The sequence below is a fragment of the Polypterus senegalus genome, chromosome 3 (assembly GCF_016835505.1).
Source record: "Polypterus senegalus isolate Bchr_013 chromosome 3, ASM1683550v1, whole genome shotgun sequence".
In the NCBI taxonomy this organism is placed as follows: domain Eukaryota; kingdom Metazoa; phylum Chordata; class Cladistia; order Polypteriformes; family Polypteridae; genus Polypterus; species Polypterus senegalus.
This window is the reverse complement of record NC_053156.1, coordinates 187,221,564-187,240,997: the sequence shown is the minus strand read 5'-3', so window position 1 is coordinate 187,240,997 and position 19,434 is coordinate 187,221,564. Positions and strand designations below refer to the sequence as shown.

The following is a 19,434-nucleotide window of genomic DNA, read 5'->3' as shown; positions in this document are numbered from 1 at the left end:
GCATATTGTTTATTAGTGTAATGCATCTGATTATAATTAACTTGTTACAATATAATGGTCCAGGGAACAGCCATAGTATTCCAAATACCATAACTGCTTTAGCGTTGTTACTCTCACTGCACAGTCTTCTTCTTCTTTCAGCTCCTCCCGTTAGGAGTTGCCGCAGTGGATCATCTTTTTCCATATTACTCTCACTGCACGACTCGGAGTATTTATATCACTGTATCTGAGTGTGAATCACAGCAGCAGCTGATCGGAAAGAGAATTATCGGTATACAGCATCAGGCACACGCTACCTCAGCCACGGCAAACGTTTTAAAGCCTTTCCTGTACGGACATCGCGGTTCAGAAACAGTTTCATCCCAAGAACTATAAACAGTCAATCAAGTGCTCCTTGTAGAACTGTTTGTATTATAAGTACAATTACCTCACTGTAAACTTGCACTACAGTTATAATATTGCACAACCTGAGCCACTTTATAAAGCGCGTATTTACATATGATGACAATATCATTTTTAAGATGAAATGCAGTAAAATATGTTTATTATATTACAGTATACAGGTAAAACTTTAACTTCATTTAAATAATCTATATTCTTCACTGGGACTGGCGTGAAGGATAGAATAATTAAACATGTACTACGAAGATAGTTCAATGTTCCTTAAACTTTTTAAAGAATCAGCGTTCTAAGTTTACAGATGGCTTAACATCTATTACAGAGCTGATTGTGTGGCAATCGGTTACTTGGAGAAAGAAAAGCAAGAACTGCATGAGCGGCCACGCCAATACATATTGAATATAAAACAGAAAGAGAAAATAACAACACAGATAAAAATGCAGCGGCAAATTTCGACAAAAGTTAAATGCTTGTGTCATGAGCACGAGGCGGCTATGCAGTGTCCACAACGGACTTTGCCATCCGCCGTGCATAAGATACCATATTGACATTGGCGGGTAAAGGAGCCACCGATTCTTTTTCTGCCCAGGGCCACCACAAGCCTAGAGCCGCCCCTGATACTGCTGCAATAAATAATTTCATCGATGGTCGTGCACAATCACTGCGCTGTAAAACCCATGTTTAATAACGTGCTTTAACTCTTATCATCATGAAAATGATATCACGTATACATCTCAGTATTTTAGTTATTCAGAGAGCTGTAATATCACGAATGTAATGGATTCTGTGTACAGTCGTAGGAAGATAGCCGGTTCAAGAAGCAAGTAGTGATTCACACACATAGAGCACATAGAAGATCAAATACAAAACAAAGCATTTAACGTGCTACTTTAATTACGATATGATTTGAGAAACTGGTTAATTAAATGCTTTTAAGATGACGTTTATGATATTCTACTTTAATGACAAAATAAACTACTTGATTAAAGTGGAAATTTTGAGACTGAAGTTGACATTTCGTGCTTTTTTTTCCCCCACTGTGTGCCTTTTTTTTCTCTGTACCCTAAAAAGCTTTCATATGACACTCAGACGGTAGGCTACGACTCGCCTTTTCACGGCGACTGATATCTGAGTTTTCAAGTTTCTCCAACTTCCATTTGTTGATTATACCACGGTTTAATTAAACAAATAGTATATTTTTCCTTTGCCTCCACTTGGTATTCGCTGAAATTGTTATATTTTCCCCTGTGCTTTTCCCATTGTCTTTTTGCAGAAGGCTGAGCTTAAGGGCGATTTATATTGATTTGCATATTTAAAGAGGCGTAATTCTGGGAGGAGTAGGGGCGTTACATAAAGCGCGTGCACGAGCGTTAGTTTTCACGCTGAACGGGATTTATGTAGCGGAAGAACGTGGAAGTTGGAGTACGCACAGATTCCTGCATCTGGATTTTTCTGTGCGTAAGCACATTTCGGCTTTTGTGCTTACGCCATGTTATAGTGCAAGTTCTACGCACAGCGTTATACATGAGGCCCCTGATTGGTGGATTGCTGCAGAAATCATTGTCCTTCTGGAAGGTTCTCCTCTCTCTACAGAGGACCTCTGGAGCTCTGACAGAGTGACCATCGGGTTCTTGGTCACCTCCCTGACTAAGGCCCTTCTCCCCCAGTCGCTCAGTTTAGATAGCCGGCCAACTGTAGGAAGAGTCCTGGTGGTTTCGAATTTCTTCCACTTACGGATGACGGAGGCCACTGTGCTCATTGGGACCTTCAAAGCAGCAGAAATTTTTCTGTAAACTTCCCCAGATTTGTGTCTCAAGACAATCCTGTCTTGGAGGTCTACAGACAATTCTTTTGACTTCATGCTTGGCTTGTGCTCTGACATGAACTGTTAACTGTGGGACCACATATAGACAGTTGTGTGCCTTTCCAAATCATGTCCAATCAACTGAATTTACCACAGGTGAACTCCAATTAAGCTGCAGAAACATCTCAAGGATGATCAGGGGAAACAGGATGCACCTGAGCTCAATTTTGAGCTTCATGGCAAAGGCTGTGAATTCTTATGTACATGTGATTTCTCAGTTTTTTTATTTTTAATAAATTTGCATAAACTAGTAAAAAATAAACAAGTAAACGTTTTTCACATTGTCATTATGGGGTGTTGTGTGTAGAATTCTGAGGAAAAAAATGAATTTAATCCATTTTTGAATAAGGCTGTAACATAAAATGTGGAAAAAGTGATGCGCTGTGAATACTTTCCGGATGCACTGTAGGTATTAGCAGAAATTTCACACAAGCATTGTATGATTCTACAGAATGGGCACTCTTTTTTTCTGGTGACACTTTCACCCTGTACTTTACATAATTTCAGAAGTGCATTATTTCAGAACATTATATGATTATGCCAAGACCATTCTTCATTTCTTATGAACTTTAACATATTTTTTTTTACTAGTTTAACAATATTTACTAGTTTGTTCCTGTCATTAATCAAAACAAAACCACATATCCATGTGTACTTTACTGTTTTAATATGAACTAGAACTTTTGTAATCTTGCAGCTTACTAGAGCTTTTCATCATTTTAACATCTCACACTCCTTTTATATATCAAAGAAATTGACGTAACACTCCTTATTTCAGTAGCAATAACTGATTTCAGTGGACAGCTGTGCACAACATAAAATGCTGTTTGTCTCATCTGCTTCCCAAGCCAAAAAAACAGGATTTGACCTCATCCTTCATCTCCTACAGAACTGTACCTTTTAATAGCTAAAAATAACATTTTGTGTTGATTTTGACATTTTAGAATTCCGGAGAACACAAGTGAAGACAAACTGAGCTGTCAAACTATGAGCATAATTAGCAAACAATTATTTCCCTGGTCTTTAACTTTTAAAAAGCAGTGATGTTACTTCTATTAGATGCCAGAGAACTACCTGCTAATTTCTTGCCATTTCAATGTGTTTTCCTTTTGATGTTGTGTATCCTTGATTGCTTTCACTCTTGCCCTGCCAAATGCGTAAGCAGTTAAATTGGGAATTCTAAACCTTCTTAAAGCGGCCCTTTTTTGTTATTAAAATTTCTCACAACCCACCTATGGAAAAAGTGACAGCTTATAACAGGACCCCTGTCTTTAATGTTGAAGTAAGTGAAAAAAAGATCACCCTCTTTTATAATAAATCCTGTTACTTTGCATATTTATCACAGCAAGACTCTTGTGACCACCACCATTCTCCCACCGTGCAACTATGATTCAACCTCCCAATTTAAGAACCCCTGACTTACTTTGAATTTTGGTGTGTCTTTACACACCCTGTTAAACTTCACACGACTGCAAGACCAGTCCTTGGCCCCATGCTGCTGCTACTGCCACTGTCGTGAAGAAAACCTCTCTCTCTTTAAAGAAGGCAATCTCAGAGTCCAGATGGGAATGCAGAAAACACCTTTATTACACAGCAATGTAACAAAGAGACCTGAACATGGCACAAGTGCTTAAACTAGGAAGTGCATCAGTTTATATTACATTTCGTATTGTCTATGGAAAATATTCTCCTCCTTCTAGTTCTTCCCATCATTACCTAATGTTCAGGCCCACTAATGTCCATCATCTGACTGAAACCTGCCAACATTAATCCTTACCCTGTGTAGACCTCTGAGACTTGTTTATTGATCAATTCTCACCATTTAAATCAGAAGAAGAAGCTCCCACATATAACATATTTAACCATCAATGAATAGTAACTTGTTGCACAAACATCCCTCAAGGGTAAAGGTTTAGGCAGCTGCATCTTTCAACAAGGGCGCTTTGTTTTCTTATGGAGCACTCTTTCCTCGGCTTCCTTGGCAGGGCAAGTGGTCTTGAGCTGATAAAAACAGGCAGTTTCTTTAGCTGCTAGGAAGAAATAAAAATACAGACACAAGCCTTTTGTAATTAACTCTTATATAGCCTAAAGCTACCTAATATAACACCCATTACTGATTAAAAAGCATTAATAGATAGACTTAAATTCTCTTTATATATTTTCTAAAATAATGGCCTGTTTAGTTCTCTTAAAGTTAATATCTCAGCAGCTGTATTTTGAACACAATGGCCTGTTCAGCTCTCACAAAGTACACATGACTTTTCATTATCTCACTGAAGTTTTAAATCTAGTAAGCCAAAAAGAAAAATAAGCCAGTTGCAAATAAAAAACATGTCTTAAAAATGAAAATATAAGCATAAACTTTTTAAATAATTCTAAAGGTAATGATTGAAAGCACTTTAATCCATAAACTTAAATTTTCTGTACCATCACATCCTAGTTTTATTATCAGACATGTTCTCCCAAGATTCCCAGTTAAATTGATATAGTACACAAAATGAGATTATCTACAAATTACTAAATCTATTATTTGTTTTATAAATTACAAGCAGCATCAATACACTAACCTTACTTGAACAATTTCAATATCCATCATCTTTATGCAATACAAATCAACTAAGCTTCTAGGGGTGTAAAAGCAAAATTGAGCGGTTCAATAAATAACTTGTTGTGATGGCCATTCAGGTACATTGAGTATCGACTGTTGGCAGTTTCTTTCAGGAAATAATTAAAAGTGATGTATGTGAAGGTTTTCTTACCTGTGAATTTTTACAATTTTGTTGTGTTATATCAAGTGTGTACCATATTCCCCACAGAAGTACCTAAGCATTTTGCAGCTTTATTCCTGATGTGCTTTAAAAAAACAAAAAAAGTGTCTCTCAGTGTAGTGATATCCTTGTTAAAGACCCTACTTTATTTCCATATGGGATAGTAAACTAGCCTACATAGCATTTTTTCCTCTGTGTATAATGAACAAAGGTGCATATTTCAAATGAGTGACAAGAGCACTAGAGACCAATCATGGGGAAAGGGGCTAGAGCTTGAGCCACCATAGTCACCTCTTTGTACATGTCCCTGTGCAAGTGTTACTTTTTAAGAGGATTGCCTATATATTGAGCAGTCATTTCCATTCATATCCACTTGTGATTGTAATCTAAGAGTTTCACTGAACAACTTGCAAATAAAAAAGAATTTGGCTGAGTGTAGATTAGGTGACTCTTTAGCACTTGTATTGCCAAGAAATATTCAAACAGTGATGGATGACTTCATACAAGCTATTATATCATAACAGTGAGCCTCTTCCCTTGTAAAAAGTCAACATACCAATCCCCTGAACTGAAAAACTCATATGCAAGAAGCATCTATCTTTTTAGCCACCCACCACACCCATTATTTTGTTTGAGTTGCAGAGAGCAGACACCTATTTGCTTAATATAGGATACAAAGGTGGAATTAGTCGTGGGCAGGAAATAAGTCAATCAGAAGTACAGTGTTCACTAGACTTGTTTTGAAACAATAGTCAGTATTAAAAAATTTTATTATCTAGGAACTGCGGATGAAGAAAAAATGGTTGCTGGGAGAGCATGTACAAGAATGCCACAGTAAGTGGGTTGGGAATTAGGTCTTGATGTAGATGCAGGCTGTTGCAACCTGTGATTCTAAATTGAACACCACTGGCTTAGAAAATAGGTGAATGGGTTGAACAATTTCATTACTGTTTTATTTCAATTTCATTAGCGAGCAATAGTTGAAAAGAGGAGCCTTTCCCGTCATCTCATAGATCCCCACTTAAGTTACACCAAACATCAATATACAAAATGTTATTATCAAGTCTTTGTTCAGTAAAGATAGATATAATATGGCATATGCTGAAAAAGAAGAAAAGGGTAAAACCACCTTTTTGCTCACCTTCAGAACTTACATTATCCCATTAAGGACTTTCATTTCTATTCATTGAGAGCAGATGCCCTGTTCCCACATGTGTATCACTCACTTATTCTTCCGTTTAGTTCCACTCTCTAGCCCAGACTGCTCATCTTTATAAAAGGAAACTGTTGCATCTGCCTTATGTTCTTTAAAACATCTATGGGTATCAAATGTCGATGAGTTATAACTGTTCATAGAATTATCTTTGAGGCTGAAGTGACATTTATATTTTACTACCACAATCTCTCACACATACAAATGTAGCAAAAAAAAAAAATGTGAGCTTTATCAGTGTATTAGCTGCGCTGGCAGAGTCATCCAATGCCTTGCTAATATACAATATGGGAAATGCCACTGTTTCTGCTACTTCCTTTATTCTCTCCAAAATTGTGAAATTATACAAAATTCACTTTTGGTATTATGATCTCAGTTGCTGTGATTAGGCATATTCATTATAAAATGACTTCTTTGACTGGTCCAACATTCCTTTTTGATTTGAGATTAAATATGTTTGAGAAAGCTATATTGTGCCATTATAAGATCCTCATACAGATACATTGCACTTGATTTGTCATTACTGTGTATTTTTGTGAAGAACAGAGAAGCTGGAAAATGAGGCTAAAACAAGCTTGGAAAAGTTTGAGGACATCAGGAAGAAGTGGGCCTCAGCCAAGGCAAAAGAAATCCCACAGGACTTGAGAGATGCTTTGAATATGCAACAAAGACATTGTGCCCAGCTTATTGAAGAGAAGAGCAAAATTATTAATGAACTCCAACAGGTATGAGAGAGCATGGTTGCCCTGACTTGCTTTGCCTTGTTTTTAATGGAAAAGTTTGTTTTATTGATATGATTCAATTAAAAAGTAAATGAAAAGGTGAAAATTGTTCTATTTGTTAGAAAACAAAAACTAAAAAGAAAATAATATCCTAAACTTAAAAATGATCTGATATTTTTTTGAAAAATTCATAACATATTGCACAATATCTGCTAAGTATAGTAAAAAATATTCTCATGGCATACCTCTTTAAAATTCTTTATTTAAATGAAGCAGATTAAACAGGATCTGGCATATAAAGTAAAATATATTGAACAGTATAGGGCAGACTAATTAATTATACATTTTATAAAGTATGGCTTTCTCTTGCTGCAGCACAATAGTGCAGTGATTAGTACTGCAGTCTTTGGGGACTCGGTCAATAAATTTTCTCCTTGACCTATAGTTCTTTCATTCCCTGTGATTTTTTTAAAATATAGTTCTGAAACATCTTCTTTTCCTTTGACTTTGGTTTGCCTAGACCTTGTATTGTTGGTTAAGTCATTTATGTAACGGCTCCTAACTTTGTTTTCAGAGGCATATTTTTGACTTCTCCCAAAGCTCTGTTGATTCTTGTTTTATAAGATTTATATTTTTACAATGTCTTTGCTCATCTCTGAAGTTTCTGCCTCATCCTCCAAGTGAGTCTAGGCTGCAGAAGGCTACTGTTGTTTGCAAAGCAGTGCTGCTGTTCCTGGGTGGCTTCCCTTTATTTTTTAGATTGACATCCCGATGCAAATACACTGACATTAACCGCATATCGTTTTTTAGTTTAAGGCATCTGATTGTAATCAACCTGTAACCATATAATGGTGCATGGAATGGCCAAACTATTCCAAATACTGTAGCTGTTTTAGCGTTGTTACTGTCAGTGCACCACTGAACATTTTAACTCACTGTATCTGAGTGTGGAATCACAGCTCTACAGCAGCTGATCGGAAAGCTCTACCGCAGATTGTGTCAAGAGCGGAGAGAATTGTTGTGGTACAGCTTCTAGCACACGCTGCCTGAGCCATGTGCACTGACTATTTGAACTTCTCCCATTCGGCAGACGCTTCAGATCCTTTCCTGCACGAACCTCGCGGTTCAGAAACAGTTTCTTCCCAAGAGATGTACAGTAAATGCACTCAGTCAGTTCATCAAGTGCTGCCAGTAGAATCGTTTGTACTTATAAGTACAATTACCTCACTGTAAACTTGCATTACAGTTGTAATATTGCACAACCTGAGCCACTTATGCTTTCATATTATGTATTTTTCATTGTTTTTTATCTTATTATTATTGTTGTCATTTTTGTTGTTTTTATTTTACCATTTTATAGGAAAAAAAGTTAATGGAGGATTTGTGTATTGAATCTCATTGTACCATACAAAAACAATAAAGGAATTCAATAGAAGAGAGTGCATATTTACAGGTGATGACGACTGGCTTCTAAGTCGATTTAGATTTCCAGGCGCTATGTTCTTTGAGCTCTTGATATAATTTTTCAGATGAAATGCAGTAAAGTATATATATATTACATTATACAGATAAATATTTAACTTCATTTGTTATTAAATATGTGGAGGTAGCGGTAGTGACGAACTGGAGCCCTGTTCAGGGATTGGTCCTGACTCACTCTGTATGCTTCCTGAGACTGACGTGACCCTGGATGGATAGATGGATGGAATAATTAAACATGTACCACAAATATATTTCAATGTTCCTTAAAAGTTCTGAAGAATCAGCATTCAAAACTTACAGAAGGCTTGACATTTATTAAAAAGCTGATTGTGTGGCGATTGGTTACTTGGAGAAAGAAAATGAAGGACAGGAATTGGGGGTTAGTATGTTTGAAAGAGACAGTACTGCTATAAAAATGATTTCATCAAGGGTTGTGCATGGTGCAGTAAGCATCTTGCAAGAGGCAGGAACAATCTCTGGATGGGGCACCAGCTCGTCGCTAACATTTTGCCACTGTGGCTGTATGTTTAATACATGCTTTAATTCATTTCATCATGAAAATGATATCAAGTATACATCTTAGTATTGTTCAGAGAGCTGTAATATCATGAATGTAATGTATTCTGTGTCCTGTCGGCATAAGAGAAAGCCCATTTAAGAAGAAAGTAGTAATTCACACCCACAGAATACGAAGCATTTAACATGCTACTTTAGTTACGATGGGATTTGAGAAACTAGTAAATTAAAAGATTTTAAGATTAAGTTTATGACATTCTACTATAATGACAAAATAAACTATTTTTTCTTTTCTCTTTACCCTAATAAGCTTCCATATGACACTCAGATGGTGGGCTACAATTCTCCTCTTCACTGCAGTTTTGATATCTGACAGCTCCTTTTTTATGCACTGTGTGACTTTCTGAACTTGAACTTTCGATCAACTTCCTTTTGTTGTTTATACAACTGCATAAACCAACAAATAGTACTTTTCCCTGTCTCCTCTTGGCATTCGCAGATATTCTTCTTTTTTCCCCATTATTTTGCCATTGTCTTTTCACAGAACGCTGAACTTAAGGGAATATTTATATTGATTTTCTTATTCAAAGAGGTGTAATTCTAGGAGGAGTCTGGGAGGGGCGGCAGTTGTGTACAAGCGTTACATTTCTTGCAGACAGGGATTTATGTAGCAGAAGTGCGTGGAAGTTGGCTTACGCACGGTTTTCTGCATCTGAATTTGTTTGTGCAAACACACATTTCAACTTCTGTCTGTACACCATGTTTTCGTGTGAATTCTACGCGTTATGCATGAGGTCCCTAACCAGCATGTCTTTGGACTGTGGGAGGAAACCGGAGCGCCCGGAGGAAACCCACGCAGACACGGGGAGAACATGCAAACTCCACGCAGGAAGGACCTGGGAAGCGACCTCGGGTCTCCTAACTGCAAGGCAGCAGTGCTACCACTGCGCCACCGTGCCGCCCTGTGCCATTTTATACTCAGTTATTTAATTGACCAATTATTTTAAATCCTAGTGTTAGGACTGCTTGCAGATGAATTGCTAAGGTTTATTTCTTTAAATCTGATTTTCCTCTAAATCATCTGTGTTTTCCACAAATATACATATGCTGTTGATCTTACTTTTGATTAACAAAACTTGATAAATACGTTTATTAAGATAAATTCCAGGGTAAATCATTTCGTTATTAATGTAAGAACTTTTTTTTTTCTTTTACTTTTGTTTTTGATTGAATGAAAATGGTTCAGATGTCTGTTTTTTTGACATTATTTTGTCACTAGATTTATAATTCTAAATGATAATAATACCAAACAAGAGACATAAATACTATACATGAATTAAAAAGGTTAACCGTCTAAAAATAAAAATAATTCAGTGAAAGCTAGCCTAGAAATAAAGAATAAATAAGCACACCAATGATAAAGATCACTAAAGATCACTATAAGAAGCTTCTTAAAGTGACTTTCAGGTGTACTTTCAATTTTGAATTGCAATTTTACTAGTGCTATGTGAAAGGTGCTATATTATATAAACACAAAGTAAAGGACATTCATTCATTTTATTATTATTTTTTTTTTTTTCACTTAATGAATTTGCTGTGTAATGTGTTAATATTTTATTGGGTTTTGAACCTTAGAGAATTCATTATTACTTTGATTTCCTTGTACATTACGGTCTGGGACTTATTTTATTTTATCATTTCCCCATTGCCTCATTTTGTTTTCTGATGGGTGCCAGCATCTTGGGGGTCCCTTGCAACAACACAACAGCCAGTTGTGATTTCATTGGCGCAACTGTATTTAAAATGCCACCATCTGTGTTACACTTTTGTACAATATTGTGGGTATTCTCCCCAACTTTCTCTCTAGTGCTTTAGTTTACATCTTCTGCTTACAAACTGTTTTGGGTTACAATCTTTTGACTTTGATTTTTGTTTCTCATTTTGGATTACCCACACGTTTGTTTTATTTTTTTGGTAATGACCCTTTGCTTTGTTTTTGGATACGAGTCATCTCCTGATCCCTTCTGATGTCAAACTACTTGCCATTACACACTGAAGGCAAGAACAAACTGTAGATAGTAAATGTGGAAAACATGGATATCGTTGGCGCTGAGTGAGACTTCATTTGTAGAACCACAGTGATGGGGTATGAGAAATTAATCTTATTTTCCGTTATTAAAAGTAAAGCAAATGGATGAGTGCTGTGGATAAAATATATAAAGTAAAACAGGTTCATTCAAATGCTCAAAGTATTGCGAATTATAAAGCTACTGATGCAAATTTTTAAAAATAGTTAGTTCCTACTGCCTGTCATTACCCAGTCCTAACTTGAACCACTGTTCACAAAGCAACACATTATGTAGCAAGTACCATATCCAACCCATACAGTTAAACACCACCAGCACCATTTTACATAATTTGTCATTTTCTCATTGAGTTATTGAGGGTGGATAGGGATGCTTCTAGTGAATTGAAATAAGTAAAAAAAAAAAAAAGTGTAGTTTAGGACATTGTAACAGTTTTTTCTTTAGATAATTCTGTCCTGTCTGGTGTTAATTCAAATAAGGATGCTAAATCTTAGATGTAATTGTAATCAAGCACAATCCAACAAATATGTAAATATTTTTCCTCAAAATTGTTTGAATAGGAAGAATTCCCAAAATACATGAAAAAGTGAATTATTTGATGATGTTATTTATAGTTTGGATGTTTTCCTTAACAAATTTTAGATGCCTATATTTTTATGGGTTTATATGGTTGTTATTGCCTCTGTATAGAAAACAGTGAAATTCTTACTTGCATTTGTTAATGAACACATTGCCATAATTAGTGAGAATAACTGCCTTACCTTGAAATGTCTGTCTTCCTTACCAAAAAAACTCTAAACACTTTTTGATGCAGTATTTCTTAATTATTGCCTTTCTTTAACCATGCTTAAAATAGATGAGTTTGGTGTATGTGGACAATTTTGTGCCAAATTCTGCCATGTATTTTCTGGATGATTGAAATCTGTTCCCAATGTGATATTCTTATTGAAAGATCTTGTTCCCATGATTGCCTAACATCACGTAGTAGTGAAGTGCTGAAATACATTGATAGGGTCTTTAAAAACAGCCTGTATCATCATCGTTACTAGCTAGTACTGTTTTAGGTACTGAAATTAATGAAGGGTTAGGGTACTGTTGCTGAGCAGGTACCTACTCACCTTGTATTGTCTTGCTGAAAAATTAGATTTGAAGCATATTTGTTCAGAAATGCATAAGCACTATGCATACAGAGGTCAATAAACATCCACAAATTAAGCACAGTGTAGGTAATGCCTTGCCATCTTCCGCGTTAGATTTTTGTAAAACTTTCTTGCTAATGTCTTTTAATATTCCAAATTAACAAAATCACAATAATGTCTTCACTTTCTAAGAAACTAGGGGGCTTCCCTCCCTGTTCACTTCGCTCGCCAACAACCATGTTTGGTTTTCCGGATTCACACTTTTAAGATATTTTTTTTCTTTGCATTGTTTCTATTTCCTTAGTTTCACTTTTACCTTTCGAGTCCCAATATGCTGAATCTTTTAAATGAGGTCAGTGAGATGTGTTTAATGACTTTGTACTATAATTAAGGATAGGTTTCTCTGTTTGAAATTTCAGCACAGACAAAACGATCTACATCTTCAGCAGTTAATAATTTTTTTTTTGCAAAGTTACCAGTAAATGCATTTGAGGTAAACCCCGTTTTTGAAATTCAGAGCCTTACAATATTTACATACTTCTGACATATCACCTATGTCCATATATTCGATCTCTATTCTTCTTTTCATTATTTCTCAGAGTAATAATTTCTCTTTTTTTGTGCTAATGTGATGTTTACTTTCTTTGTTTTGACAAGTTAAGTCAAGTTGGGGAGCATGCACTGGTACAGTGTGTTGCCGCACCCACTACATGTCGAAACAGCTCAGGATCCCGGTTGGCACCCCCCAGGCAGGTTCAGTCCTACCCTCCAGAAATGACCCTCTATCTGCCGCAACCAGCTGTTACATGGGTGACCCCTTGGCCTGGTCTAGCCACTTAGGTCCCCAACAATGAGGATCTTATGAGCCGGATCACCCTTGGGGAAAAATGCCACATGGCCGTAGTGCTGTAACTGACACTCCCTCACAATGCAGGTAATGTGCCTCATTTGGAACTCCATGAGCAACCGCTCATTTGACACAGAGTCAAACCAACGGTACCCAAGGATTTTCCGGAGAGACACAGTACCAAAGGAGTCCAGTCTTCGTCTCAGGTCACTGGATAGCATCCATGTCTCACAACCATATAGTAAGACAGGAAGCACTCTAAAGACTTGGACCTTCGTCCTATTGCATAGCTATCAGGAGCCCCACACACCCCTTTCCAGCAACCTCATGACCCCCCATGCTCTCCCAGTCCGTCTACTGACTTCACAGGAAGAGTCACCAGAGACACAAATGTCACTGCCAAGGTAAGTAAACCTCTCAACAAGGTCAACACACTCTCCGCAAACAGACACACTGCTGATGGCTGTAACCAAGAGGTCATTAAAGGCCTGGATCTTGGTTTTTATCCAGGACACTCGCAAGCCCAGACACTCAGACTTACTCAGTCTTTTGAGCGCCCCGATCAGAGCCTCCATTGACACCACGAAGATCACAGCATCATCAGCAAAGTCAAGAATCTTTCTTCACCAACGGATGCCCCATAGCCACTGGACCCCACGACCTTGCCCAACACCCAGTCCATACAAACATTGAACAGAGTAGGAGCAAGAACACACCCCTGACGAACCCCAGAATCAACTGGGAGAAAACGCAGAGGTCCTGTCTCCACTCTGCACAGCACTCACAGTACAAGTGTACAGGCCAGCCGTGATATCCAGCAACCTTGAAGGGATTCCACGAACCCTCAGGATGTCCCACAGGGCAGCTCGATCAACTGAGTCGAACGATTTGTGAAAATCGACAAAGGCTACAAAGAAACTCTGCTGATATATGCGTTTGTGCTCTTTGAGAACCCTCAGTGCCAGGATGCAGTCGATGGTAGACTTCTTAGGTGTAAAACCAGACTGTTCCGGTTGCTGGTAGGTGAACAAGTGATCACAGATCCTATTGAGGACGACCCTAGCAAGGACCTTACCTGGCACAATGAGCAGTGTTATCCCCCTGTAGTTGCTGCAATCCAGGCGATCACCCTTCCCTTTCCAGATCAAGTCCCATTTTCCAGTCAGCTGGGATGATGCCAGTCTCCCAAATGGAAGCAAAGATTGCTTGCAATGCCAGGAGGACAGCCGTACCACCAGCCTGGAGACTTTCACCTCGGGTACCACAGATCCCTGCAGCCTTTCCCTCCTCAGCTGGTTCACCACCTGTGCAATCTGAGTGAGACTGGATGGTTCACAGCTAATTGGAGGATCAGCCTCAAGAACCCTGGACCCAGAGATATCCAACGTCCTAGCTGAAGGATCAACTTTGAACAGCTGCTCAAAGTAGCCAGCCCAGCGGGCCACAATTGCAGTGTCATACGTAAGGACTGTTCCAACAGCTGCCCTGACTGCGACTCTCCGAGGAACAAATTCAGATGTGTGTAATGCTTTGATTCCTCTGATTCCACTAGCCCACAGATGGTGTGTCACTTGCTCACAGATTCCTCTAACAAATGCCTCTTTATCTGCCCTCAGAGCGCTCGCAGCCGTCCTTCTCAGTTCCTGGTACAGACTAGAGTTGCCATTGAGCCGTGCGCTGCGATTCCTCTCGATGATATCCAGGGTGCCCTGCAAGATGAACCACCTCCTTCTGGGAACACCGGTAACACCAACACAACCCTCAGTAACCTTCAGGGTCTTGTCATGGAAGGTCTCCCACATCACATTAGGATTGGCAGTTGTACCCAAATCTGAAAGTTCCTCATACACAATCTGCATGCAAACTCATTAGAAACAGCCGGGTCTTGGAGTCTGGCCAAGCCCAGGCTCATTTTCCTGGTAACCTACTGGACCTAAGCTGGATCCTAAGAGTAGCAACAACAAGTCTATAGTCAGAATTCACAAACTGGGCACTTCTGTAGACCCTGCAGTTTTGCAAGAGTCTCCAGCATTTGCCCACGAGGATGTGATCGATCTCTTTCACCGCACCACCAGCATTGGAGTACCAAGTCCAACGATGCGATTCAGGGTGCTGGAACCAGGATCCAACAATTCGCAGCCCCTGACCTTTTGTAAAGTCAAGGAACATGGAGCCACTTTCACCATCGTCACCAGACTCATGGGGACCGAGACAATCCTCATAGCCAGCCCTGTCAGTGCCAGTGGCTGCATCGAAGTTGCCCATGATCAGAGGAGTATCACCTCGTGGGCACCCATCAACCACCGAGCAAAGCTGCAAACAAAATGTCTCCCTACTAATTACTCACTGCAGTCAGAGCATACACTGAGACAACAGACAAGGCAACCAGGGAGTGCCGTAATCTGAGTCCCATAATACGCTCGTTGAAAGGAATGACATCGGACACCATCGGAAGAAACCAATCCGCTACAGCAACAGCTACTCCCTGAGTATGACGGCAATCAGACCGACCAGACCAATAAAAGTTGTGTCCACCAACAGAGATCTGGCCAGTCCTCGCTCTGCGCACCTCAGAAAGTGGCGCCACTGAAATGCGGAGTTTACGCAGCTCCTCCGACAGAAGAGGAAGGTGATCATCTTGTTTTGACACTGTCGTCTTTTTCTGCTTTCATATTCTGTATCTTGCTCTGCATGTGTTTCGCCTACGTTTTTTGGAGTCTTTTGAATTCCAGTTTTCATTATCTCTAACCTGCTCTGCATATGTTTGCATATGCCCCCTTGTTTTTTAACCTCTTTATGATGTTTTGCTTTGTTTTCTACTCTGTCTTTTATTTCTTACCTCGCTTTGTCCTGCTTTTTTTTTTTTCCAATGACACCTGGACTGTGGTGATTATTTTCCCTTTTTTGAGTAATAATTTCCATTTGTTTGTGTTACTGCGATCTTTATGTTCTTTTTTTATATACAGTAATCCCTCCTTGATCGTGGGGGTTGCGTTCCAGAACCCCCTGCAATAGATGAAAATCCGCGAAGTAGAAACCATATGTTTGTATGGTTATTTTTATATATTTTAAGCCCTTATAAACTCTCCCACACTGTTAACATTATTAGAGCCCTCTAGACATGAAATAACACCCTTTAGTCAAAAGTTTAAACTGTGCTCCATGACAAGACAGAGATGACAGTTCTTTCTCACAATTAAAAGAATGCAAATATATCTTCTCTTCAAAGGAATGTGTGTCAGGAGCAGAGAATGTCAAAGAGAGAGAGAGAGAGTGCGAGAGAAAAGCAAACAATCAAAAAATCAATACGTGCTTTTGGGCTTTTAAGTATGCCGAAGCACCGCGATAAAGCGGCATTTTTTAGAGGAGCATCCGTATCCTCTAGGCAAACTGCTGCTGTGCAAACAGCCCCTCTGCTAACACCCCCTTCGTCAGGCGCAGAGAATGTCCGAGAGAATGAGAGAGACAGAGAAAAGCAAACAATCAAGCACCGCGCGGGAAGCATATCGTATATCATTGAGGAGTTTTAGTTAATACGTAATACATGCTCTGATTGGGTAGCTTCTAAGCCATCCGCCAATAGCATCCCTTGTATGAAATCAAATGGGCAAACATACTGAGGAAGCATGTACCATAAATTAAAAGACCCAATGTCCGCAGAAATCCGAACCAGCAAAAAACTGTGATATATATTTAGATATGCTTATATTTAAAATCCGCGATGGAGTGAAGCCACGAAAGTTGAAGCGCGATATAGTGAGGGATCACTGTACTTTCTAATTTTTCTACTTTCATATTGTGACCCTGTCAAATTCCACTGATTTCAGAATCTCTAACCTGCTCTGCATGTGTATCGCACCAATGACTGTGAACGTCTTTTTGAAGTTCTGCTTTGTCTTTTACTCGCTGTCTTTTAAATCTGAGCCCGAATGGATGTGCTTTTTTTCAATTCCACTTGTTCCGGGCTGATAATTACTTTCCTTATTTTCTGAATTTGCTTTCTTTTTTGCTTAGTCATTGACGTTTCATTTATAACGTATTGTCCTTATACGCTTTATATGCACTGAAAGCCCTGGATCTGGATCTCTGTGTGCTCAAAGCCTTTACACGACTGAGTGTTTTGCTGCCCGTGGTCTTATTTGATATTGGTTGTAAGTAGGGCGTATCTTGCAAGAATCGCATGTTCCACGTTCCCGTGAGACAGTCCTAGGTTAATCTCTTGGCACAAAGTCTCATGTTTAAGGTCCCCAGGAGATGCTCCGTGGCCAATCTCTTTCATCTTGCGGGTCTTTTAAGTGTTCTTTGTGATCTTCACGAATTGGTATATTCTAACTACTTCTTGCCCTTCTGACTATAGATTAGCCTCAGTTAGTGACTTAACTTGCCGTGTGTAAGGCATGGAGGGCATACGGTTTTAAACCGTGCCTTACATGCTCAATAGTATGAAAGTTAACATGCTCTATTGAACGTGCAGTGCCATATGTTTACAGCATACTGAAGGTGAAGAAAAGCATCTTTAAGTATAGAAACAACTGAGGTTTGACAAGAAAAGGTACGTTTATAGAAGGAACTTTTTTCCCATGTTTTTGCCTTTTATTCTATGTGTGTAACAACCTTTTTTCTTTATTCTTGTGTGGATTGTTTGGCTGAATTTTCACCAGACCTTTTAAACTGAACTTTTGAACTGAGAGATTTCTTTCGGAACGTATTTTACCCGTGCTTGAACCTGCCTTACCCTCCCGCAGCTACAAATTTGGTTCTGGCTCATATCAGAGTGGATAACAGAATAATTATAGAACTTGTAATTTGGATTTTTATTATTTGAACAGCTCATCCCCAATCTAACAATTGATCTAGGCATGATATTCTGTCATTTTTCCTCACAGATCTGATTGTACTTCTTGCTCACCTCATTTAGGTTACCTTAGAGCTAAGTATCCTGGAGGGAACTTTTTTGCTCTGCAAATGTTCAAACATTAAATATTATTCCATAGATGTAGTAAAGGAAGCCAAATGACTAGACATGATATTCATTGTTATAATAAGAACATGTGGGTAAAACTTGGTGGAAAACAATGTTAAAATGTGACATTGTACATCAAAGTACCTACCACCACTAGAATTCAAAACGTTCATAGCACTGAGTATAAAACAGTTCTTAAATCTACATCACTCTTAAGTCCTGGAAATCTAAATCCTTAGCTTGAAAGGCAACATTTGAAACTTTGGAGATTCAGGAAGATGACAACTGTCAGGGGAATCAATTTGGCCGCCTTTCTAACTGACATGTCATACAGTTCAGTAAGAGGAGGCTGCTTAAGATCATTGATTTTATTAGTAATAATATTGCAGACACATTTTACTGTATGTTCTTAACATTAAGTGGATGTTTTCTGACAGAATCAAGCTGTATAGCTTTCTAAGCATAGTGAGAGAGGACTGCTTTGTACCAATAATTTCACTACTTATTTTAATATGTCATTGAGTCAGCTTTTGTTCTTGATATAAAGATTGGCACTTTGCCCTCTTGTTTTTGAAACAGCAGATTACTTTCTGATTGATTCTGCTCAGAAAACGTAAAACATGTGGCGAGGCACCGAGCTGCTGCTGTTTAAAGCCATACTTTGTCTAAAACACGCCACTTGATTTTCAATCATTATTTTAGTAAAAGGAAAAGTTGTAATGGTTAGCTATAACCTACAAAAACATTTAACAGTACAACAAAAACTGAAAAGTTCAGTAATTTAACAGCTTCAAAATATTCCCTTGGAGGTGATTACATATAGTATCTGGGTTGATTTTATCAGACAAAGAGAAGAACTTACAATGCAGCATTCTTTACAAATGTGAACAATTTTAAGGTGTTTTTTTTATGTAGAATCTGTTCATCTTTTATTGTCATACCTACTTAGTTTGCAAACAGCAGGAGACTAACCATCAATGGATATGACTTGGCAGAGTACCTGCTATGTAAAGAGCTGCAGAGTTCTACGAATTAAGAACTGTTGACATATAAGTGAATTCTTATGTAGTTAAAAAGCAAGGTAGTTATATTCTTCATAGTTATATTTCATCTAAAAATTCAAAGGTTTTCTTAAAAGTCACTGTTAGCTACTATTCATTTATTTAAGGTAATTTGCCTTTATATCAACAGGAGCTGAAAGTTCAGGATGATAAGTATGTGAAAGATTTGAAAAGACAAGCAGAAGATGTTGACCTGATGATTGAGCGAATGGAGGAGCAGATAAAAAACTTGATGAAATGCTATCGTGAAGAATTAACTCAAATTGAAGTATGTAAATTAATGTGTGTAATGCTTTTCTAGCTAGTGTACCAAGATGCTATCCATCCATCCATTCATCCATCCATTCATCCATCCATCTATCCATCCATCTTC

The 19,434-nt window shown here is 38.3% G+C and overlaps 1 protein-coding gene across 2 annotated transcripts in view; it reads left to right on the top strand.

Moving 5' to 3' along the window:
* drc1 (dynein regulatory complex subunit 1 homolog (Chlamydomonas)) overlaps positions 1 to 19,434 on the top strand; it is a 64,304-nt gene that overhangs the window by 3,833 nt on the left and 41,037 nt on the right. Inside the window, exons 3-4 of one of the 2 annotated variants that reach the window (XM_039748309.1) lie at positions 6,791 to 6,969; positions 19,192 to 19,329. In XM_039748309.1, the coding sequence (XP_039604243.1) occupies positions 6,791 to 6,969; positions 19,192 to 19,329 (317 nt within the window). Of the gene's footprint in view, positions 1 to 6,785; positions 6,970 to 19,191; positions 19,330 to 19,434 lie in introns of both variants that reach the window. The other variant, XM_039748308.1, reaches the window with a different exon arrangement.